At 38.3% G+C, this 25,958-nt stretch overlaps 1 protein-coding gene across 1 annotated transcript; it reads left to right on the top strand.

The window, feature by feature from the left end:
* Positions 1–393: 393 nt before the first annotated feature.
* On the top strand, positions 394–23,628 carry LOC140938569 (uncharacterized). Its single transcript, XM_073388061.1, has 26 exons — positions 394–557; positions 1,048–1,311; positions 3,118–3,330; positions 3,753–3,803; positions 4,600–4,665; positions 5,531–5,566; positions 6,267–6,302; positions 7,176–7,223; positions 8,112–8,156; positions 8,293–9,522; positions 10,016–10,138; positions 10,553–10,681; positions 11,088–11,261; positions 13,928–13,960; positions 14,344–14,403; positions 15,033–15,095; positions 15,246–15,371; positions 16,448–16,510; positions 17,519–17,699; positions 18,243–18,313; positions 18,915–18,965; positions 19,581–19,676; positions 20,663–20,725; positions 21,506–21,586; positions 22,147–22,251; positions 23,008–23,628. The coding sequence occupies exons 1-26, from the start codon at positions 488–490 to the stop codon at positions 23,022–23,024; spliced, it is 3,495 nt and encodes a 1,164-aa protein (XP_073244162.1). The 5' UTR covers positions 394–487; the 3' UTR covers positions 23,025–23,628.
* Positions 23,629–25,958: the final 2,330 nt, after the last annotated feature.

The following is a 25,958-nucleotide window of genomic DNA, read 5'->3' as shown; positions in this document are numbered from 1 at the left end:
GGGGCTATGGATTGCCTTGCTTGGGAATTTATAAATGAATGAGAGAAAATTGGAGCCAGCAGAAACCGCACAAATTGCCAGACTGAAGTAGCAAGGCGTTCAGGACACCTGTTTCATGACCTTCTCTTTCTCATTTGCCTCGATTTTCTTTGCTGGTAAAAGGGACAATGTTTGCAAGAATATGCAACTTGCGTGACTTTAGCAGATAAAGAAAACGATCTTCCTTAACTACGCAAACTGCGCTTGATACAGATAAACGGAAAACGTTACGAAACAGCTGGTGTCAGAATTGAAGACAAAGACCCCCTGTTTACCTCTTGACAAGTTAGTGAATTATGTATTACGTCATTGGTGCTCGGTCAAGTGGAAAAGCCCATAAGATCATAGTTCTAAGAAACCATTCTATGGCGGTTATTGTAGCCACAATATGACTGTTTGTTTATAAAAAATACAACAACTTAGATTCTTGAGAGTCAAGTTTGCCTGAATGATGCTATTGCGAACTCGTGGCGTTGTTGTGGCTTTTCTCTTCAACCTGTGTCTCGTCACTGGAAAAGGTTAGTGAACTGCGCGCTTAGTCCAAATATTTCACCCCAGATGATCATTCTTCAGCTCAACACCTGAAGAGGCAAATTTTTACGCTTAATTACACAATTTGGAAGCCAAATATTGTTAAACGGAGCAAACAAAAATATCCAGTGAATATCCTGTGTTCTATCTGAACAATCCACTCAAATTGCTATAACGCCTTTTCATTCTTTAAAGGACGATTCATTCCTTCAAATTAGGTAACCTTATTGTATTTTTTATTGCCTGTAAGGGCGACAGGACACCGGTCGAAAACAACACGCATAGCGCTTAATATTCATACGAATAGGGCTTAAGGCTTGTTTTCAATAATGGGGTTTTGTGCTCGTTTTCCGGCATACTATGCACACTCACTTATTTCAAGTAAATCTAAACAAAGAATGAAAATAACTTTAAATGTTAATTCGTGAGTTCTTCTTTGTTCCTTACAAACGTACGCCATTTTCCCACCTGTTTCAGATCTGCTACTTCCGAAATGTGTCAAAATTATATCTATCAACGCTCCTGTGGACGATCCAACAAGGGCTACAGAAAACTATGGCCTGCATGCCGAGAAAAAGGGAGTGGTTCTTTCAGCTAAACCTGGGATTTTTAAGGTTCATAGAGGTCTTTTGAAAGAGAATGGGACGGTATCCTTGGAAGCAGTTTTCCATCCCAAACATTTCTTACGCCACAAAAACTACAAGTTTCATTTGGAGAAAGAGCTTAACAATTCCATGTTCTGTGAGTTATTTAAGGAGTTATACTTATAGAAATAAGAAGAGAAAAAATTCTCAACGTTTATTTAATTCATTCAAGATTAAATTAAAAGCTTTAAAGCTTATGTCGGTTGTCTTGACGAAGTTTTAGTATAGTTGTAGTACTTGAATAAGGAAGCTAGTGTTTATAATAGTCTCCTTGATGCTTTTCTCAGGAATGCAAGATCGTTTTTTACACCCCGCGGTGAATTAAGCTATGTTTGACCTCGTTTATACCATAACCCAAATCTGGTAACAGCTGCACTCTTGGAGTTTTTGAGTCAGTTTTCGGAATATGTGAATAATTCAGTGATTTAAGGGTCCCCTAATAGTTTCAATTTACCATTAAAGTATTTAATAATCCAATCAGAATAAAATTCAGAATTATGATGTTAACGGTAATAATGATAATAATAACAATAATAATAATAATAATAATAATAATAATTTATTTACGATAATAATAATAATAATAATAATAATAATAATAATAATAACAATGATAATGATAATGATATTGATCAGGAGCCCTCTGATCAAGCAACTTCCATGCACTTGTGTCACGGCGTTTTCACGGATTAGAACGGTTTTGGCGCAAATTTTGAACATCTTTTAAAATTCCACAACCAGTCAGCAAAAGCTACGGACTTTTTTAATGTCTTATACTTCGAGTGCGCTCATAGACATGGTGGAGATTCTATTTTCGGGGGAAAAGGTGCCCTAAAATGTGTCTAAAAATAAACTGGTCCGTAAAAACGCCGTGACATAGGCCTAGTATGGGAGTTGCTTGCTCCGAGTTATGGGCTCCTGTACTGATAAGATAATGAATGTGTCGTCAAAGTAGCGTAACCAAAGAGGTATAGTTCGCGTATTAGTAGCTGGGGCTTGTTCTCGATGTTTTGCATAACAATTCCTGCTACAAAAACAGAAACTAGAGAGCCTATAGTCAACAGTTACCGGCACCGTACAAACGACTTATTGACGGAATCAAACAAAACTAACTACGAGAGAACGATTGGACAACTGTCTGACAATTTGACTAACAGAAAACGACTGTTTAACTGTGACAGTGGACAGATCGAAACGCAGCAATGACATTACGAGTCTTCATAGCCAACAGCATCATGACTTAACTGACAGACGACCAATAACATCGCGACTTAATTGACCAATCAGGTCAATAACCAGAGTTTAATTCCATCAACTGACGTGATACAACTCACTTTGACTCTGAAGATGACTACCGCACAGGTCGTCAAAAAAATTCAGGACTACGTTCACCCGGACGATCACACTCAACCTACTTATGAAATAATAACAGTTTTCAGCCATCCTTGATACTGCTCATATCTTGTATCTAAGCTGTGGGAAGCTGCTGAGACATGGCTGAGATACCCAGAAAATATCAGAGAACTGGATCACACAATAATAATAATAATAATAATAATAATAATAATAATAATAATAATAATAATAATAATAGTAATAAGTTTAATAATGATCATCATCATCATCATCATAACCGTAACGTATTAGTACTACAAGGCCAATTTCATTAACAGGTTGGACATTTTTTTTTTACACAATTACAGAATTAGAAAGGAGATAATATCAGGAATGGGAGTGACTAGAAAAAGATTGTGCTTATTCATCGGATGGATATAATAATAATAGTTCTCTTTGTCTCACGATGTAGTCACCTTAGATGTAGACCGCATTAAAGTTGAATCATCTTTCTTTTTCATTATTAGTCTGATTTGTTTTTATTATTGTTGTTGTTGTCTTATTTCAGTTAAGGACGCTACATTCTTCATCCTGAAGGTAACAGAGAATCCAGCCCTGTATGCTTTTGAGCTGTACAGTCACCCCACCTGGTTTATGCGGCATTTGAAGCACAAACCTTACAAAGTAGTGCTGAGCAAAGTCAATGAATCAAGTAAAGAAGTCATGGATTCCACTTTTTACCTTTCTCCTCATGATTGTCCCTCAAAGAAGAAGAAACATGGTAATGCTCAGTTTAGAACATTCTTGTTTTCTAGACGTTACAACCAGTAGAAAGGAATCCTGTCATAACGTTTTCATTAGTTTACGCAAACATGCATATTACGGTAACAAAAGTGGCATTAATGACCGAGGACAGTGGGTCTAATCTTGTTGTACGACGTTTCCGTGCTAAAAACACAAGACCATTGACGTACCGCAGCGCAAAAGTTGTATGAGACAATTTGGGAAGAGTCAGGGTCTTAAGATTAGTGGTCATGCTTGTGTGTGGATAGTTGTAGAGAGGCGGGTCTTCTAGATCGAAATTACTTTGTTCTTGATTTGTTTGAGTGTTTTCTTGATTAATCCAAGTGTCACTTTACTTTGCTACCCGGCAGCTTTAAAGCTGTTAATTCAAACTATAAATCATTCTCACTGAAATATCAGATTCTACTGTGGAAAAGAAGACAGTTCTCGTCGGAGGAGGAACCTTTATTGGTAAGTTGCTACACAGTACAATTTCCGCTAAAGCGTCATTCAAAGGGGTACGTAATGAAGGTAAAAAAAAAAGTTGTCACGACTTCAATAAAGGTGACTACGCCAGGCGTTTAACAAATCAAATGACTAATGTGCGCAAGTCATCTACAATGGAATGTGTTGTATGAACTTTGGCTGCTGGTGATAGTGCCATATTTTAAACGGATTAATGGCCAGAGATTTCCTTCCCCGTATTACTTTTTAAAACAATCGTTGCCTACTTTCTATTTATTTTGACAGACTGAATAATTTTTATCAGAAAACATGATACCGATACAGTCAAAAACCTAGTTTAGTGGCCTTAGCTCCCACGAGTCTCCTGTAGCTTTGTGGTAGAACATCTGGACTAGTAACCAGAAGGTCACAGGCTCGACTTCTGCATGTTGGGAGTACTCGGATTTTTTCTTCCGAGCAGCGCCTCTGTCACTGACTGAAAAACATCTTTCTCATTAAACAAATTCTTTTAATGTGTTAACTTTTTTACTCCAAGGCTACTTTCACACGGCACTGGGTGGACACATTTTCGACCGGCTGAAAATTTTGACTCGACACTTGGTTCACAAGGGACCGTTCAATATTTTCGCTCTGTTTACGAGAACCTTTAAACGTCTGGGCGTCTAAATTTTCGTACGGTTAAGGTGATCCTGTGTGAACAAAACAACTAAACGCAACAGGTCGGAAAGTCGTTCGATGCAGTGTGAAGAGTAGCCTTATTCTCTTTCCAATACTGTTGTGACTTTGTTTATGATAATTGTAGATACTGCAGATGAGCAGGATGATGAATTCGACGTTCAGAATGCTCGAGCCAACGATTTGCACGCGGGTAAAATCTTTAGACAAAAATAGACTCTTAAAATTGTTACAATGAATAACTTTTGAATCAAAGATATGTTAGGCACTTTAGATCATTAAGTTTTTAGATTTTCTTCTCAGACTCGGGCTCTTTGAAGAAACGAGGATTTTAAAGGTCCCTTTACACCTGGAAACTTATGACAAAAGGCCTTACCTAAAATTTTCTACAACTGTTACACGATGGACATATAACAGTAAGAAAAATTGCCATTCGAAAGTTCGGAAACTGCAATATGTTTCAATTCAACTGAGCAATAGACCTTGTCATGGTTTTGGAAGCCATCTTGAGGAGTAGGCAACCGCGTGAGAAAGTAATTTATCACGCGGTTGCGCGTACTCGTCAAGATGGCTTCCAAAATAGTGACAAGGTCTATATGGTTCATGGAGCAAAGCTATAGCGTGCCGAAACTGGCTAAAAGTTTCCGACACTTGACCCGCGATTTTCAAACGACCCGTGTTCCCTCGCTAGGAACCTTAAGTAGGAACCAGGAGTCACCTAACCCTTTGACTTCCATCCCAGCCCGGCAGCATCAAAGTTATCAAAATCATAACCTTAATTTTATTATGCAGTCGTAAGTAATTGCTCAAGAGGTGCAGAAAATTCGCTGACTAAATCTAAAGCTCCTTTATACAGCTGGGTCCAGCCCTCAGTGCTCTGGGCTCCATAATCTTCGGTTTAAAACAAACCTTTCAATCGTTACTGTTAGTCTGTAGCGTATTTATAAAAAATAACTGACAAATATAAAAGGGATTTAATTATTTTGGGCTCTTAGCCTTAGTTGAATGAATTGGAATATCTCCATTAAAATTTTCTTCCTTTTCAAAATGTCTTCTAGAAGATTTTGACAAGTCATTTTCAACAAAGGACTCAGGTAAGTTGACAATATGCATACGATAGTTATAACACTTCGTTAACCACAAAGTTGTCGAATTATTACTCGGTCGTTTAGTAGGTTTCTAGCCTTCGCCCTTCCCTCTGTGGAGGGCAGGGCGAACGAGAAAGGCGTTTTGATGTGACAGTAGTTGCTTATCACACCAACGTTGCTCGGGATCGACCCCAGCGTATATGTCGCTTGAGTTTAGTGTTGGTTTTCTTCTTTGATCAGCTATATTTTCCCCCGGTTTTCCCCAATTCGGCTGGAGATGTCTGCAACCATAGTCAGGACACAGGTTTATCAGTGCTTCTGAAACTGTCAAGTGTCTCCTTCTCTAAATAAAGTTAGTTTGACTTTTGTTATCACACCAGCACTCTACCAACTGAGCTGACTCAGTTGTTTTAAAACGCTATTCTATCCTTCATCCTCGATGGATGCTTCTAACACCATGTAGCAGCTAATTTTTGTTACCAAGAAAAACGGAGACACAGTTTGCGTCATAAGATTGAGGAAAACAAGAGGGAGTTCAGGTGAAATCTGATGGATTTTTGTCTTCTTCACCTTTCTTTTAAGAAAATTCTTCAGCAAAAGCAGTTTGAGTTCTTATTATATTACATATATACCAATACAGTATATAAACAAAGTACTTGGATTATCGCCTATAAGATGTATGATTTGTTGTAACCTTAATCTTTAGATGATTTGGGGGACACGATTCGCATACACGCAGAAGGTAAAGTTGACACAATTTTTGTTTTGCCTCCCCCGGGGACCTCCCGGCTAACGGGCACCTTTTTCAGGCTCCAGGTATATTTCAAGAGTTGACGCCGCATACGAAAGGGTGAAGAATTGTGTCATTTTAGATATTTTTAAAAAAGGTCCGCCACAACTTGAAATGGATAAATAATATAGTTTACTGGTCAGCATCTCTTCTTCTAATGCTCGATTTTCTTTTATAATAACGTTTGCCAACCTCATTCCGAGGGTTTAGAAAAGTCAGTTGTCATTTTAATGATTAGGTTTGTGAAAGGGGTGGCTTTTTTCAATGGTGTAGAGACGTCGACAGCTTTGGTGACTTAATACCACCTACGATTTGGCTATCAAATGTAGACATTTTACGATCGCAATCTTGAGATTAAATTCCTGATATATTTGAAAATTTCTCCAATGCTTTCGACCTCCAATGAAATCTCTTTGACTTCACCCCGGCAGGGGTGGTGTCCAGCACGTGTGAGAGGATGGCTTCATCGACTAGAGAACCGGGACTGGACCCCCTTATGGTTCTGGCCTTGAATTTATTCCGTACTTTTTAAGCTCTAGATTGTGATCGTAGTTTATATGACTGGATTGATGATGACTCTTGATAAGTTTGCACCCACTTTGTGTATTTACCCTTTTTTACTTTGCCTACACACAATTTTGATCAATATTTCTTGTAAGTAGGGATGTAAATTTGTTCTTATTAAGTGAGTTTGTGCAAGGGGAACTATCCTTCAGCTAAGAGGTATACTCTCGAGGCGGAGCCGGCCTCCCCGTATAAAACTTTGTTGAGTTATCTCCCGATGGTTAAAAGCTTTTTTTAACCATTGCCTTATATCTTTGATAGATGAACAGAGAAATAGCGACAAAGGACCAATAGAAATACATACAGAAAGTAGGTTTCATTACCTTATAGGATATCTAACGAAATGTAAATATTTCAGACAAAATGTACTCTTAGTAGTACGTCCTTCATAATTCGAGCCTGCGTAGCAGGCGCAGTTTTTTTGGTGCGTTATAATTTGGTTTGTTTCGTAAAGTAAGGGACAAAGCCGAGCGAGAGCTAAACAGAAGTCAAACGAGAGAACGATGGGGGAGGGGACGGGGGAAAGAAAAGAAAACGAAACAACAACAACCACCACCACCACCACCACCTGGTACGCAGGCTATCGAAAGTCTTTTCTTACCTCTTCTTATACACCTCCGCGACGTCTAACAATTGAGTCAATTCCAATTGTACCCATCCTGCCCAGGAATTTAGCAGGCTTTGGTCATTAAAGATCTACATCAGGTATCACCAAATTTAGCGTACTGTGACCTATACAGTGTCATAAAAGGAGCATATTTCGACTTCATCAATGCTACTGCTCTTATGTAAAGAAATTTTTTTTCTTAGGTGATGAAAAACTCGTTAAACCGGACTCTGATTCCGATAAAGGTTAGTATTCACACTGATAATCACATTTATTGAACATCCACACCCTATCACCACACTATCAAAAGGGTAATAAAAATATATCTAAATAAGAAAATTCCAAGATAAAGCCCAGCTAGAAGCAGATAAAAGTAAGAATCATCATGATGTATGTTTAGATGTAGGGTATTTGAGGAGAGAATCATTTTTCCGCATAATCTAAGTATATATCTACAATAGGTACTCACCATTAGAAATGTTCACTGATGAAAGAAGTGATATCACCACGTCAGTAGTTTTGGCCTTGTACTCTAGATGTGGGAAAGCTCCGTATTTTTAAGACTTTTACATTCGCTTCATTTATCACAGGTTCAGATAATTCAAGTGACGATATCGTTAAAGAAGTCGAGGAAGGTGAAAAAAGTTTGCTTTTGTTTCAGTTGGCCAAAGTAGACGTTTTTGTCTTAGATGATTCATAATTTTCAGTTTGTATTTGTGTCTAAAATTTTAACATTTCACGACTTTTATTCTTTCTCCTTCTCTTCTTTAGCTTTCAAAATTTCTCAGAATGTAAATAATTCATCGTACCTGGAAAAAATCGAAAAAGACATCCAAGATAAAGTGGACGCCATAGCGGCTGTTACAACAGACAATCCTAAAAACCAAACCGAAGGTACTAAAACCGCGCATAAAGAGCAGAGTAACGATAAACCAGTAGACAACATTGAAATACATACGGAGACAGAGGCCGAGACACCGGTCAAGCCCAAAGAATCACAAAAAAGCAAGTTTTCGAAACTCAACAACAAGGAGAGAAGAGTTGAAGTGATGGACCCAGTGGTAAAGACCAGCACTGAAAAAGATAAGGTCTCTCAACATCAGGGTGTAAAAACAGAGTTCAACAAAGACATTGTAATTACTGGGAGACCTAAACTGAGCGGAAATGTTGTTATAGAATCTACGATGAAGTATAAGCATCCACAAAACGCAGCCCCTAAGGGAAAAAGTGCTAACATTGAGAATGTGACTGGTTACGACATCGATGATGTTGCGGGGATGAAAACCCATGTCAATGCAACTCCATCGAACATCACAATAACAGTACCCGAACACATCTCCCAAAACAAAGCATATCAAAATTATGCGCAGGCCCACAAAATCTTGAGCAAAAATATACAAAACTTAAAAGACGTTCTAAATGCAATTGAAGGTGTACCGGGTAATAATACTACAGGAAATAAGCAAGGTATTGTTACGATGAAGACAAATGATGGTACGATGGGACCGAAGACTTCTTTGACTGGAAACGATGAAGCATTAAAGATTGTAAAAGTTAGTGGCACTCCAATAGGTCCTAGTAACACTAATCATAAAGTACCTGCCGGGTATAAAGTGTTAAAAACCACATCAACAACAGAGACAACCATCACGAAATTACCCGGGCCTCTTTATGCACAAGTGCACAAACCTTCAGCAAAGTCAGCTACAAACCAGTCTGTAGTCAGCGGGGCTTCCGTTAAAGCACATGCGCAGCCTGTGCACACTGTTTCTTTTCCAGGGTTGCACGTGGTTCAGGGATATGGACACCAAATGCCTACTGATGTTAGTGCCCAGGGTTCAGCTGATATAGTAGATCACATTGCCAGTGAGCTTATTGATCATAACAGGCAGCAGTCACACGCCCACAGCCATAGTGATTTGCTTCACATGCCTCGTCCTCAAAACCAATCTCTCCTCCAGGAAACATTTAAGGAGCTCACGCCCGACAACACCAAAATCTGTAAGTTGGAAAGCAGTGTCGTTCTGGGTAGTACAGTCGGGTATTATAGTGCTAGGGTGGTGTGAAGTTTGCCAAAAGGCCATTTCGGAGTTTCCCCAAGCCTCTGTTTCAAAGCGAGGCTAAACCGAAGCCATTGGTATGAAAATGTCTCTTTTTATTCTCTCACTTCTCGCCCTAGGCTTTCTCCAGGATATCTCTCACTGTCACGAGAAACTAAGAAATCCTGGGTAACGTGTTCAGAGGAAAGACTGGGACCAGTGAAGAGAGTTACTGTTATGGGCGACACAAGTGTACAGCACTTCACTATCACTGTAGTGCAAACTCTGTTGAGAAAGAGAATCACAGATTTACCTTCCCTCAAAATACAAAGAAAACGATAATTTATCTTAAATTTTATTACTTATCACACCATCAATGAAATCCTTGAGTTGGATAGGTGTTAAGTTCTCAGTGTTTCTAAATGTTTTTGCTTAGCCTTTTTTTTCTCTTGTAGTTTATCTTGGACAGTGTGAGGACAAGTTTCCCAAAGCATGCGAGCAGTGGGCAGCCAAGAGGTTTTGCTTGACATTTGGCGAACTAATGAAGAGATACTGTAGAAAAGCCTGCAAATTATGCAGTAAGTACATAACTATGACTTAGTATTTACACAAGTCTATTTCTGCAAGTTTGTCCATAACGAGTAAAAAAAAAGGACAATGATTATTAGCAGCTGATGTTACAGGTCTTTGATTTTTTGTGATTGCTACCACACGAAGTACTTTTCAAATAAATATAACGAAAATTAAATGCAGTGTCTGAAATGTTCTGGCTATGAGATTCAACTCTGGCAGTAGAGGATAAAAGGTGAGAATGAAACCCCATTTTGGCCCTCCTAATCCCTCTCTAGTTATGGCGAATAACGTAAATCTCAATAAATCTTGGTCTTCTCTTTGCCTTCAAATCGCACAAAATTTGATTGTAAATTTCAGCAGGAAATCACCAGATCGTAACAAAATAAGTTTCACTATAAACATTCCTATTTTGTCTCTAGATCACGTGTTAACAACTGGGTTTACACAATGTGATAAGACCTGCGGTGGTGGGATTCGACTGCGGATGATCAAAGTCAATAACCGCCAAGTGTTGCAGAGAAGATCATGCAACGTACACAGCTGCCCAGGTATGCGAGTGAAAAAATTATTTAGTTTACGTTTAAGCAGAAAGAGATACATTTATTTACATTTAAAAGTTTTAGCTAAGTCTCCAGTCAACATTATGAATTAGCTAAGTATATCAGGTCAAAAAGAGTTAGTAGTAAAGTTTTTGTACTTGAAATAAATATCTGTAATTATTGTTAATTGAACATTCTAAGTTGTAAGGGTGGAATTTAATTTACATCAATAAATTTGGTTGGGCTACTTCTTTTAAAATTTGTTTTCGCACGAGCCTATGGCTAGATGCATATCCCGCACAGAAAGAGCGGTTGGGTTGAGGTCATATTTATCTCTTTGGTTTCTGTTGTTTTGCCAAATTTTATTCGTTTAATAAGGCTTAATGTTGCAAATCGTTCTCTTTTTTCTGCCCAGTTAACGGAGGCTACACGCCCTACTCAGAGTGGTCGGAATGTAGCGTGACATGTGGCGAAGGAGTGCGTTACCGTCACAGGTCATGCACCAATCCCAAGCCCCAATTCGGTGGACACGACTGCAGTCATTTTGGACCTCCTGTTGATACCATGCCGTGTGTAAAGGGTTGTAAAGGTAACGCCATCCCAGAAATAATAGTATTATGATACTACTACTAATAATAGCATTAACTATTTTAGTAATAATGTAATAATAATAATAATAATAATAGTAATAATAATAACAATAATAATAATGAAAATGAAGAAATGATCGTCGCAGTGCACGCAATTTATGCAATTGCATAAAAAAGCCTGAAAAAAAATTCAGGACTTCAACAGGGTTTGAACTCGTTACCTCGCGATACTGGTGCGATTGAAGGCAAAGAGAAGACCAACAACAACAACACCAAAAGCTTTATTTACATGACCATAAAGGAATTACAGTATTGCAAAAGCTATTAGTCTAAATTTAAGTACTAATTCAACTAATTAGTACGTGCAAAACATTACAAAACGTTACAGTTCCCATTCATTCATTCATTCATTCATTGATATTAATTTGGTTCTTAATTCAAAGCATTGCGAGATAAATGAAACTAATTGACAGTTAATTAAATAATCAGAGGAATTCATAAGAAGAGATATTAAAGTATCGTGTGAAAGTGATTTGAAGTCAGGTATTTTAGTTTCTAGTTTGGAGAAAAATATGTCTCTGATCTGAGAATAAACCTTACAATCTAGTAAGAAATGATTTTCATCTTCGATTTTGTTACTTGTACAAAAGTGACATATCCTTTCATTGCGAGGAATGTTTTCGTATCTACCTGTTTCAATTCTAAGTTGATGACTACTTATTCTAAATCTAACTTATGCTTTTCTCGAAGGGTTTTTTCTTGTTAAAACTAGGTACGGCGAGGGGCTATAGTCGTCTTTGATTGTACAATAAAAACGGAGTTTTTGTGATTGTTGAAGGGTCTGATTCCAGTAAGAGACGTATTTATTTTTCATTATGCCGATATACCTATTAACAATTGAGTCACTCAATGAATTACAGGAAAAGTCATAGTTTAGATCATAGTAGTCAACCATTTTCATGAGATTAGAGTAAAAGCTAGTTTTTCCGTTATGATGAAGGTCAATTGAAATTTGTAAGGCCTGTTTAACTATAGAATCTTCATCTTTACCTCTCAGATAGTCTAAGTAATTTAGAATCTTTTTATTTATATCAATGATCATGGGAAATTTACCGAGTTCAACTCTACAAGCAATGTTGGATGCCTTGTTATGTACTTGTAAATAACGTTTACAGAATTGCAAATGGGTTTTTTCAATTGCAGAGCTGTCCCAGGACTTAAAATCTGATTTAACAAAAGCACCCCAAACTTCACTGTTGTAGGTTAGAATTGGTGAAATCATAGAGTCAAAAATTTTACACACAAGTGAGGGCTTAAGACTATTCAAATCCGTGTGCCGCCTGAGGCTGAAGAGCGCGTGAAGAGCTTTTTGTCGGAGATGTTCAAGCGAAAGTGTAAAATTTCCGGAAGATGTAATGCGAGTTCCTAAGTAAGTATAGTTTTGGACAACGTCGATTACTTCATTGCCTATGCGGAAGTTATGTTCACATTTTCGTGTGCATCGTTGAAAAATCATTATTTTGGTTTTCTTAGGATTTATTCTAAGCATCCATGAGTTGCAATATGAAGATAGTACATTAAGGCAGTTTTGTAGACCAAGTTTGGATCGCGATAATATTATCAAGTCATCTGCGTAAAGGAGAGAGTTGAGTCTGGTGCCATTTGTTAACACGAAGGGGTCTGATAAAACATTGTCAAATGAGAACGCTAGATCGTTAAGGTATAAGTTAAAGAGCAGAGGGCTTAAAATGCAGCCTTGCCGCACTCCTCTTGCGTATTGAAAAGATCGTGTTTTGTTATTTCCAATCCTGACAGAGCAGGTAGACTTCGAGTATAGACTCTTAATTAGACTATAAAACTTTCCAAGATTTATCGATGCTGCATCGCCCCGGTATCGCGAGGTCACGGGTTCAAACCCCGTTGAAGTCCTGAATTTTTTTTTTTAAGTCTTCTTTACGCAATTGCATAAATTGCGTTCACTGCGACGATCATTTCTTCATTTTCATTTCATTTCCGCAGTTCATATATGATATATTTCATATATCATTAACAATAATAGTAATAATAAATGACGATAATGACACCGGGAGCCCAGGGCTTCTGATGACACTGATAATACTAAACATGCCGAATCAATGTTTAAAATGATTTCACAGCTGTCATTTGCAACTCATAGCCAGCACATAGAATTTAGGGAAATCCCGACAGTACTATATCAAACACCAGACAGAGTGTTTTAAACATTTATCGAGAAGCGAGAAATGGGATTCAAAAAAGAAGAACTGAAAAACGAGATTCGAGGCAGCTGCCTTTTAGCTACATCGCTTTTAAGTGTCTAAAAATTAGATGAATTCTTGAGTAAGTTCAAATTTAAAGTTCGCAAAAACTATAAGGTAGTAATTTGCTACAATAAGGACCACACAAGCGCTGTCTTCTGCGAAAAGGAAAAAAAGTTAAGGTTCCACAGTCCATGTGTTAGTCATGACGTGAATACACGCGATCGTTCCAGCAGTTGTTGTAACTGCCTTATGAATACAATAACATGATTAAGTGCCTCGAGGTATATTCAAAATAGTTACCCACTTCTACAGTATTGTTAACGAAAAAACTATTACCATTACCAATTAAATTAAGAAACTGAAATAACTAATTCATTAATTCATAGGATTCAACCCTGCTAGACACCATTCCAAAGCGGGTAAGTTACTAAATGTAAATGAGAAATATGACAAACTGTAAGCATTACATTTGTTCGATTTGTAAGAGCAACCGATACGTACCAATATGGACTGCACCCTCTCAGCAACAATTCAACGCTTACTGATTTTCGTTGTTTTTTTGACATTGTCAGTGGCGGATCCAGACCTTCGAAATAAGGTGAGGGGGGGGGGGGTGGGGGGCGGTCATCAAAACCCTGAGATAAGGGGGGTCAAAAAATTTTTTTCGGGCCTCATTTTGGTCAAAAAATAAGGGGTGGAGGGGGGGGGGGCCTCCAGGGCCCCTCCCCTGAATCCACCACTGATTGTAAACGCTGATAATTGTGTGCTATATTATACAAATAAAAAAGTCCTTTTTATTTAGATTCTGATAATTATCCAGAGTACAAAGCCGAGGAATCAAATCCAACGATATTAGAAGCTGGTAAGTAAGTAAAAAAAGTAATAATAACATTGGTAACTTGAATCAGAATGGTGATAAATTCTTATTTACTTATTTATTTACGGCTATTTTAGTTACAGAGCAAAATAGGCTCGCAGATAAGATAAAGTTCTTGCAGTTAGCTTGAAATTTAGAGGAGAATGAGCCCCCCTGAATGGAACCGTTTATTCAACTTCGTTGAGCTATGTTTAGTGTTTTGTCCACTTTTTGGTTTTATTTCCAAAAACTTAAGTGAAAAACGATGACCTTCGGGTTTACTGCTTGCTTCATATTCTATGCCAAATGGATTGGGCATGTTTCAAACGTCGCACTACTGCCCTGGCTCGAATTTTGCACGACTCTGGATAAAATAGCTGTTGCAGACAAAACATAAAAATAAAAAGCGGTTTAGAGAACTTTTAAATGTATTCTAATGTATTTATAATTTATGAACTGAGTTCTACACAGCAGTGGCACGACTTGATTTCAAACCTCGAGCTTCTCCCGTGCTAAATTCTAATAATTTCATCAATTGAGTGCGAAACGGTAGTAGCACGGCCTTTGAAACGGGCCTAAGACTTCAAAGACGCATGTCAATAGTAATTCAAATATTTTGTGCATGTGTTCTAAAGTTGGTGAAAGTGAATCGGGCGCGAATAGTGGAGATGAAGATTCAGGAGAGCATCCGGCTAAAGGCAAGTGGCTATATAACTGATTAAATTTACACCTTGAATTTCGACAATATTTTAACAAAATTTCCTTTCACAAGTATAAAAGTCTGAAGTGGTACAAGATTGGGAATACAAAATATTCGCCTGGTTACATCTGCCTGAATTGTTTTTTAGGAGAAGATCATGAATTTGAATGGCCAAGTAAACATCACCGACAAAAGCCACTTATACTTCATCATGTACACAAAAATATTTACCAGCACCGTGATGACCATGGCAAGACTCATTATCTGGACGTAGGTAAGCTACAAGCAATCTTGAATAGTTCTTAAACCTGCAATCGGCGACAAAATGAGTTGAGACACTTCGCCCAAAATGGACTTTTTGACGTTTTCCGGACTTCAAAAGGGGGAAAGATAGCGTTTCCTTCCCCATCCCCTCCATGCAATGTTGTGACACTGTTCGAGCTACCTTTAGAAACCAAGAAACATCCCAACTTTGAATGGAGGGGACAGGGGAGGGGTGTGGATTCTTATGTTTCTAAAGTTACCCTATTTGAGTACAACGTCTCAACAATTTTGTCGCCGATTGTGACTCACTGAGAACTGTGGCTTGCTTTTCTAATTCCTTTATCGCTGTCCTTAATGGCAGTCCTGAAGTTGCGTTAGGGTACAGAATCATGAACGCAGATTACCAGCGCTGCAGATCTTGATCCCAGCCGATCAAATCGTTTTGTTACTCATTCACTCAAGGCGGCCACGCCTTGTGTGCCAGTGTCCGGGTCAGCCAAAGAAAGGCTAGCTCAGCGGTGCTAGCAGCACCCCTATCTCGCTTAAGAATGTCATCTAGGGAGGTACAGGGACGCCCACAATGTTTTTTTTTTCCTGTGGAGGGGCTCCCAGAACACAAGATCAGGTCCCTTCTGGTAGGTTTTTGCCGGAAGCAGTGAACTAAGAGACCTTGTCTCCGCCGGGACACCTTGCTGGAGCCTTTGTTGAGAGCGTTTCATACAAGACTTCATTGAGCACAAGCTCTGCTAGGAGATGTTCAGGACTGCACGAAGCATCCTGGTAGAGGTGCCGTCAAGGGAATCCACAAGAGTAGAAGTCTGTACCCAACATAAATGATGATAGATGAGAAAAAAGCTTCTTCTGGCGGACACCATCAGGGTTCCTTTTTCCTGCAAACAGCTACACTTTTACGTGGCTGGCCCAGATGATGGGGTTGTAATGGCGGTCTTATCTTCGCCGGCAGTGGAAGTGAAAAAGTGCCTTTAATTAGTGATTGACACTTTTAAAAAATGAAGCACTGTGTGGTTGAGTTTTCATTGCCTTTGAAATGCGAACCCGTATTTTTCCTCTTTATCAATTCTTTAGACGAAGAACAGAGACCTGATGACGAATTCCAGACACACGTGGTACGATATCACGGTCAAGAAGGTATGTAACCATAATCTTAAACTAGCCAGGCAATTGGTTGCTATCAAGTCAACAAGAGTGCGATGATAACCATACCATAGCAAAAATCACTTTGCTGCTTCCTAAATAAAAATATAAATATTATTTCTGTTCTTCCCGCTGTTTGATCAGAAATGGCTTTTTTATACTAAAGTCGCATTATATGTCTGGGCGAACTTGGGCAAACATTTTGGAGTTCCTCTGGTATGTGTCAGTCAATAAGATGCATTATTGCATTATGTGTCCAGACTAATTAGTTCTTCTTCTTGTGCTCATTTTTATGCTCTAAACGCATAAAGGCTGGTTTTCACTGGCGACGGAGTCGGAGTCCGAGGCGTAAGCGGAGTCGTAAGAGCGCTTGACTCATTGTAAATCAAAAATCGGAGTCGTAAGCAGAGTCATAAGCGCGACGGAATCGGAGTCGGAAGAATCAGAACATTTCCATTTTCTTCCGACTCCGCCTATGACTCTGTCGCTTACGATATAGTGAAAACCAGATTGTCGGAACCGGAAGCAGAAGCGGAAGGATAAACCAATCACAATGCACGTTCTCTCGCTTTGTGATTGGTTTAGTTCTTCTGCTTCTGCTTGCGACTCCAACAATCTGATTTTCACTAGATCGTAAGCGACGGAGTCGCAAGTGGAATCAGAACGCTCGTTTCCCTTGATCGTAAAGTTCTAAGCTTCTGATTACGACTGCTGCAAAATGTTTGCCCAAGCTTGCCGGGACGGATAATGCCACTCTTTGTATAGTAGTATAATAACGGCCACGGACGTTTAAGGTCTCGACCCGGGCACCCTCCCCGTGCTCGAATTGGGGCGTGTGGCACTGACAAAGGGGTGTGTTCACATTAGTACCCAGCGAGTACTTTACTCCTGTGCTAGTTCCCGGGCGCCAAGTGGCAAGGCTGCCTAAATTCCTGCCAGGTCAGACCCAAAATAACCCTGCCACCGGTAAGAAAAAAACTGGAATATTTTGCTTTCTATTAGTGGCCAAGATGCAATGCGGCCCTTCTCGACTCCTTCAGTACCAAAGAAACCCACCAAACGTCCCTGCTACTGGTTACAAGAGGTCTAATGCGTTCAAGATGTATGAAGATGGTCAACTCATGTACGATAAAGAAGGACTTCCAACAGATACCACGAAGAATATCGTAGAAGCTTTTGACTCGTAAGTTTATATAAAACGCTAGGAGTTTCGTCCATTGCTTTTTGTTGCAATTTTAAGGTAAATAATTGTCTAACTTGCCCCACAAACCTTGGAAACAGCAATTTGATGCCCAGGTAAAAGGGGTTACACTGAAGTTTGCTTTTCCTAGTAGTACTTGCCAGGATACGGGGCGTCTATGGACGAATTTAGTCCTCTACGCCGCTTTAGGTGAAAGACCTATAGGACCTAATGACAAGGAGCGGTCTCACTGACAGTTTTAGTCTGTTTTCCAGGATAAAGGTAGCATTCCACAGGAAAATGCCTCAATTTAACCTCCAGCTATTATCGCTTGTCAGAGCCCGGCGAACTGAGTTGTAGTCTTTTTATAATTTTACTTATACCTCTGTTCAAGTATTGATAACCAGCGGTCCAGCCAACTATTCGTTGCCTTGGATGAATTTGGTTACTTTGTTTCGAAAACGACTCTTAAGTGCAAATATGAAGTTTAATACAATCACAAGAAATTTAATAGAAGCCTTGGTAATATTAATCCCTTTCCCCTAGTCCTTATAAGATCATTCTTCAACGAAACAAGAACAATCAAATGAAGGTATTGGAGCAATGCATAGAATCAGGTGAGACGATCTATATGTATGATGTTTCAAGTATTATTCCTCATTCAGTGTCGTAATCAACTAGATAAGTAAAAACCAAAACAAAATAGGAAAGCAAAAGAAAAGAAAGGAAGGTAAATAAGGGAGAGCTATTTTAAAAAAAATGGTGCAATTGCCGTGAATGTAGCTCACCTATGTGATGTGCAGAAGTTTTGGGAATTATTCGCGACGCGTGAAAGCATCAATATTTTTACGTGAAAGCATTTTTAGGGAGGTATACCATGGGACCCTCTATAAGCGTCATGCCAGACCTGCCTGCTTGCTTGCGGTTGCGTCCACGTTAGAATTTATGCAATTGGCCCCAGATCATTGAGTTGTGATAACTAAGAAGCATGCAGAAATACTGGACGTGTACATGGCGTATAATGACGATTCTGAGTTTACTATTTATCTTTAAGCCTAAATGTCCTCTTTCCTCTGGTTTTCTATAAGTTATATTTCTCTATCTACCCGCGCAATGTGTCCTAAATGCTAGAAAACGGAAGAAATTTTAATATGAACCATAAACATTACGTCTTAAATTTGACCATTTTTAAATTTGTTATCAATCTCATATTCTTAGACGCCTCTGTGAACCCTGATAATGACTTAAAGGATGATGCACAAAGCTTTGGTAAGTTCTGAATACTTTAAATTGCAAAATGGTGAAGAAATGCATGTAAGCCCAACTTACGAGTATGGGGGAAAGTAGATCTTGGGAAGGGATAATAGGACCCAACTCTGGACATTTGGCTGTGTCACCAGGCAGATAAATAAGTTTAATTTTTTGAACACTTGTGTGTTTCACTTTTTATATAACCTATTTTTAATTATCTATAAAGAAATGCGAGACTGCTGTCAATTACTCTTACTAACAGCTACCTTTTACGCATGATCGCAAAACATACAAAGATATACTTTTTTGGGGAGGAGGTGGGATATTGTCAATAGATTGTTTCTTAGTAACCAAAATTAAATTTGTAGAATTCTTTTTGTGGGTTAGTGAGAATCCAACAAATTTATCTCCTTAGATGGATTAATACACTTCAGGTTGGCAGGTTCGGGAAGTCCTTTCTTGAGCTGGAGTTGGTCACTCCGTTAGTTTGAAAACATTGTGTCGATCTAATTTGATTCAACACGTGATTCAATAATTATGAATGCTTCATAATACTTTATACTTAGTGGTTTGTAGCTATGACAATTTTTTATCATATGGCAGAAAATGAAAAGGGAACTTTTTCTTTTTTAGCTGGTACCACTTCGTTGGGTAGCGAGCAACAACCACTTCCTGCCAGTACAAGAATGAATGCAGAAAGAACAACTTCTAACCGATTCACAGAAAACGGTGGGTGGATGGGTAAAGTAGGAGATGGGATGGGAGGGTAGAATTGCAAACTCAACTCAGACAGCTTTTAACTTCTGAAGGTAGGTCGAAGGAAAAAGTTGTATGGAATCACTGCACAATAAACTCGCGACTGAGCACGTACAGTCCTATGTTCAAACTCCGGTTAATATCAATAATAAGTAATAGTGGCTATCTGTTGGTTTAAGAACGAAGCAGTCTGTGCTTTACTTCATAACCCAGCAGACTCCACCTTAAGCAACTTTGTTGAAGACAGCTGCGGCTCTAGAATTTGTTTGTTAGAACAGGGGTTGGGGCATCCCGGTAATGGCATTTAAAGTTGCTGCCCGCTCTGCTGTCTTCTTCATTCGTCCAATGAATACACAACCTCATTCGCATTGGGTCGCCAGCAAGGGACTGAAGAGAGTCGTTTTGTGAAACACTTTGTTGGCTGTTGGCTTGCTATCGCACCACTCCATGTCCATCTTTTTTTTCCAGTTACCCTTATAGCGCTTGTAAGGAAGGCTTACTTCGACCACCTCACTAAAGAACGATTAGTTCACTTTTAGCTAGTTTTGGATTCCCTTTTTCAACCTGTCCGATGATGTGACCTGATCAGTTATAATTTTCAAAGAAGTTTTGCGTTGCAATTGAATTGAATCAAAGCTCGCATCGAGAACAATATTTTTATCTCAAGAGAACTCGAAGTTGAAAGGAGTAAATTACTAGGCACTGAAGCCCCCAAATTTTAATGAATTTAAGCGTCTAAGGTAACATTTTTTACTCAGTATGAGTAGGAAGAACCAAAGAAGGTTAATATAATCTTTCACGTTGGGGAAACAGTCACTTGCGGTTTATGATAACTAGTAAACAAACTACTGTAGGACGGAATTATCATTATTATTATTATTATTATTATTATTATTATTATTATCATTATTACAATGAATAAATACTTTCTGATTAGTAAATTTTTTCTTTAATTAAAGGTTTATATGAATACAAGTACCAGGACATAGGAGAAGGTGTAGATGATCCCCCAAAGACATTAGGTAAACAAGTTTACCCGACACCACAAAAGCCTTGTTGAGTTTCACTTGTACCAAACCACATTCGATATGATGTCTGCATTTGTGACATCTGATAATTAATGTGCCACACTTGAGCTTCGGCAGTCAAAGTTCATGCGAGTGTGTTTTGAGAGCGAAATAATTTTTTATCCCCTGCGCAAGTTCTCCTTCAATTAAAGCCTCAGTAGCCTTCAGTCCAATTAAATTCAAGAGTTCTTTCTTTTAGGCCATCTACGTCAATAACGGAGACCTTTTTTTGTTATCAATACTATTGTAGCCCTGTTATGTTGTCAGCTTTCCCGTAGTGGGGCATCCCGGAGCACTTTTATTCCGACTAATATCAATGAAGTGTGAAATTTCCTGATGTCCTGATTATTGTTAAACCTTGAGCTGATTCTACAGGAAAATGTGATTATAGATGCCCATTTTGATGAGTAATTTCTTTTTATGATCTTGATTCAGTTTCATTTTAGCAGCTTAAAACAAAAACCATATGGTATTTTATTTCTAGACCTCTTAGGAGATGCAGAGGAAGAGAAGATAACTCTTAAGGAATGAGCTATACTTTTGGCTTCATCACCACTCTGACCCCTCTTTTGTCTCAGTCTTACAAACCAGTTCGATCAGTATATAATTGAAGGATGCATTCCTCCTTGTCCGAAAAAAACTGAATGCATGTAAGGGTTGCCAAATTTAGGGTTAAAATGACCCGTGAGCTGAACTAGATCTGGTGTATGTGGTTTTTGTCACTATATAAATTAGGCAAGGATGTCACAGATCAATTGTCCAGAGTAATCAAGAAAGAGACAGCTGGAATAACTCAAAGATTTTTAAGGAATCAAGGTACTAACATTGCTAACTATAACAAGCATGCTGAAAATATTTAAATAACTATAACTTTTTATCTGTATAACAATCTAAATAAAGTTTACCTCGCATCAGCTGAATCACTATACTGGTAACTAACCTTGGCCTAGCTTATCAAATTTTAATCGGTTAAAATATTTAGATGGAGCTAATTAGTTATCATCCATAAGAAAAGTAACTAAATTTCAATATTATCAATATGTTAATTTTTTGAAGTTTGGACTAATCAACAAATTTACTAACCCGCTGACTTCAGGAGCGGCTGCTAGGCTAGAAAAAATATCTGAACTTATTTAGGTTATATTCTTTATCCTAAAACAAATTGAATTCTTCGTTAATACAATGGAACAGACCGATGTTGCACGAAAAGTTTACAATAAGTAAATCAACATTAAAAGTATTTAAATTAGAAGCTCAACGCGCAACTTGCAGAAATACACCACTTTTTGTGCGCTTCACTATACAGAGTCTATACATGACCATACGTCCCTATGGCCTTATTAACTGACACCTTTTTGTCCTTTCCAATTACTCAGATCCTAAGCCCACTCTTAATGAAGAACTAGCAGAAGAGAAAGCAGAGGAGTTGAGAGAGAAAAAATATGAAGACGCACTTGCCAAAAGATCAAAACCGCTAACAGGTAAATACTTCTAATCAACATGTGTATCGTAGAGCTAATTGATGCTTTCCTCTTGATAACAATGGCTTACACGTTTTTGTTGAGCAACGGGCGTCATTATTTTAACTCAAGGAAACCTTAACAGGGTATACTACTTAAAAACCGTGATTGACGATATTGAAAACCAAGCTTCTCTCTGGTGAATATTTTTTTTTATTAAAAAAAGGCTAGAATAGTAAATATATATGAAAAAGGATTATTTATCTATCTAGTGTCACCTTCAATGAAGGTTTTAATTAGAAGAGGTTGAACGGGAAGCACGCATACCACACTGAGGACAGATGAGGCTTAATAACCCTTTTTGGAAGGGTGGGGTCTTTTGCTTTCCATAATTAAGGAACGGTGCAGATTATGCATTTATGCATTAAAATGATAGGCAGCTAATTCAGGAAGGATAGATCCCTGCACGATTACCTTATTTTGGAAGTTCTGTCCAATTTACTAGAGTTATACACTGCTAAAATTTTAAAGAGAAAACGACTGTCATTTTTGCTATTCACTGACCACACTTTTCGTCCAACATTGGCTCATTCTGATTCGCCAAAAACAACCACTTGGTAGGAAAATATTCCCTAAGTGTTGCTTATTTTATTTTTAGCCTTATATTCAGGCTAATAGGCGGAATCAAGAGCCATAATGGGCCTGTGATGTCCTGGATTTATCACTATCAGTATTTAGTAGCCATGAATTCTAATCTTTGTGACTTGTCCTTTTCAGGAAATTTGTCGCTTTAGGAAATTGCCAGGATCCAGTGCACAAAGCACTAAATACAATATTCTGTGGTCTAAGTTTCAATGACAGTCGACAGTCGCATTAGCTCGCATTACTGTGGCTTTTCGTCCCAGCTGTCTTTAAAAGACATGCTCTGGGGGGGTGATCACTTAATTCAGATGGAAACGGCAAGTGACTTTAAAAAGAGAAACAACAGAACATCACTGTTTATTTAGAGCAATAGTAACAAATTTTTCTTGACGAACAGAAAGTTGATCAAAGTTTCAACCAAAGCTCTTTAAAAATGTTTAGTTGATTAGGGGGTATTAATTTTTAAGAATTAAATCATGTTAGATAAATGATAACAACTTATTAGGTATAAAGATTGATACCGCCATTATCATAACCCAGCGGCAAATTTTAAGACACGACTTCCAGCCTATAAGTGTTACAAATAAAGATAAGTCTTATCACATTTGAACATATCAATTAAGTGTAAATATTCGCTAAGAGAGAATCCTTGTTATATATATATTCACCCGTAGAATAAGCAATAAAACAGACAGGTAATCAAGAGGTCCTTTAGTCTGTATGTTATATATGTTTCTTTTATAATAAAAGGCAATATGAAACGCTCTTCTTTGTATTTTCTTTTAGTCTTTTTTTAGTAACCTTTTCACGTGTAAAAGGGCCATGTCTGAAACAGCCCTTTTCACAGTTTTGTGCTTTGTAGCCTAGCTTTGTAACAAGAAAAACAAAAGAGATTTACAACATCAAGGAAAAAGAGAAACGAATGAGTTAAATATGTAATAATTAGTTAAATAAATGTTACAATACATTGAATTATTAAATTTCATTAATAAGGGTGTCTATATCAGCATAATTATCCTGTCTTTGAAGATCAAGTTGTAATATGTAGATTGTTTATTTGTTTCTTAAAAGTATGCTTCGGGAGTTTTCTCAAACAAGACGCTGTGGGAGCGTATATTTGGGCGTCGATGTACGAGGCGTGTGTGAAGTTATTTTTGTATATTTGGGATGTGTGATTAGTGCAGGAGCGTTGTATGTTTTAGGGGTTGGTTGTGACGCGTGAAGTGGAAGGCGTTGAGCTATATTTGACGTGAATGTAAGATAATGGCTGTAGTTTGTTAATCAGTGGAACTTGTTTCTCGTAGAATATAATACGAAGTAACAAAAAATAATTATTTTGGGAGGTAAACGATGATGTTAGTAACAAAAAAATTTGGGGAGGTAAAAAGTGATTTTAGGTCATGCATTGAGGCAGTTGTGGAAGTGCTAATTTGGTTATGAAGGGACAGTGTAGTTACAGTGTGTTGAAATGAAGTGGTGGTTGTGAAAAGTCTTATCAATAGTCGAACACATACTTGTACTTATTTTAAATGTTGTTAGGCTTTCTGTTTAGGTTTGTATGGAGAGAACATGGATAAGGCAAAAAGTCAATTTAATATAGAGAAGGAGTTTGAAGATGTTGAGGGGGGAGAGGGGTATGCTCGGGGGTTTTGAAAAGTCGGTGAGGTCCAGGGGAGGGCGTAAAATCTGGCTATAGGATTAAGGGCCTAATAACATGAGCCAGGCTGGCTCGATATCCCGGCACCTTAGTTAAACGCAACAAAAATCAACTTTGCGATCATATGACAACCGAGCCAGCCCGGTTAGCTGGGATCCCAGTCATGCCGGGATCTCCGGGTGAGAGTGTTCATCTATTCTATCAAACCGGTGATGTAGATTACCCAGCCTGTTATGGCTACCAATAATAAAACACTTGTTTTTTTTACATTTAGACTCAGCTTGTTTGCTTGTAGCCAGGTTTAAATGTCAACTAAGTCGCTACTTAATTTAGATTGTTTACGCGCTGGATCACACGAACTTATAGTAAAACTTGCGTCATCTGCAAATATTCTTGGCACAGAACATAGAGGACAAGCAGGGAGGTCATCAATAGAGTACAAAAACAATAGAGGTCCTAGAATGGATTTCTGCGGAAAGTTGGAGTTTTTGAAGTAAAATTCGCTGATCCACTGTATCAAAAGCGTTTTTGATGTAGACAAAAAGTACCTCATTAATTAGTCCATTTATCCATATTTAAGAACCATTCATATTGGTAGCTTCTGGAAGAGCAGTCTGAGTGGAGTGAAAGGGTCTAAAACCGGACTGATTATCTGCTAAGAGATCATATTTTATTTTAGTAAAATCCAACTAGTGGTCTATTATCAATGCTGCGTTCTGATTGGTTGAGCTACTACTAGGCTATATGTTATAGCCGACTAGTAGCGAAACATGAACCATGATTAAGACGTTTTTGATAGGGGTGAAAGATAACGAAATTATTATTTTTTTTAATATTAAGGGAGAGTTTAATCGCAGGTCTCTGAGCCATTCGCAAACTTTTAATTACTCGAGCTGGTTCAAGGGAGTTTCAAGAGACTTCAGTTTTTGTCGGCATGTAGTAAGTTAGTGTCATCGGCAAAAAGATAAAAACTCTAGATAAAGGTCCGAGGACGGACCCCCAATACGGTTTTCTCCTTTTTAGAAATGTGCACGTGAGATCCTATAATGATTGACAGTGTCGAGCGCTTTTGGTAAATCGGTAAAAACACCGCATGATATTTCCCCCTTATCCCTATTTTTTTAAAAATCTTGTCTATAATATCTATAATAACTTGCCAATCAGAGAGCCGCTTTGCCATTAAGTGCTGGTCGACCCTGTACCGGCTGTATACCGAGCGTTCCATTTAAGTGTACCGAATGTACAGGCTGTACCAGGCGAATGTTCTGGCTGTACCGAGTGTAAACGAGTTTACCGGCTATACCGAGTGGGCGGCTTTACCGAGTGTACCGAACGTCCCGGCTGTACCAAGTGTGCCGAATTTAGCGAGAATGGTGGCTGTAAAAAGGCTTTTCTTTAGCCCTTAGAGCATCTGGCTAGATTTTGCGGC

The sequence above is a fragment of the Porites lutea genome, chromosome 5 (genome assembly GCF_958299795.1).
Source record: "Porites lutea chromosome 5, jaPorLute2.1, whole genome shotgun sequence".
NCBI classification, from domain to species: Eukaryota; Metazoa; Cnidaria; class Anthozoa; order Scleractinia; family Poritidae; genus Porites; species Porites lutea.
Note: the sequence above shows the minus strand (reverse complement) of the source record. Positions and strands in the feature narration are given on the sequence as shown.

Bases quoted from the DNA above. Each gene is read 5' to 3' on its own strand.
- LOC140938569 (XM_073388061.1), top strand. From the start codon at position 488: ATGATGCTATTGCGAACTCGTGGCGTTGTTGTGGCTTTTCTCTTCAAC. The intron at 3,804-4,599 runs GTAAGTTGCTAC...TGATAATTGTAG, and splicing joins CGGAGGAGGAACCTTTATTG to ATACTGCAGATGAGCAGGAT. The intron at 18,966-19,580 runs GTAAGTTCTGAA...TTTCTTTTTTAG, and splicing joins GGATGATGCACAAAGCTTTG to CTGGTACCACTTCGTTGGGT.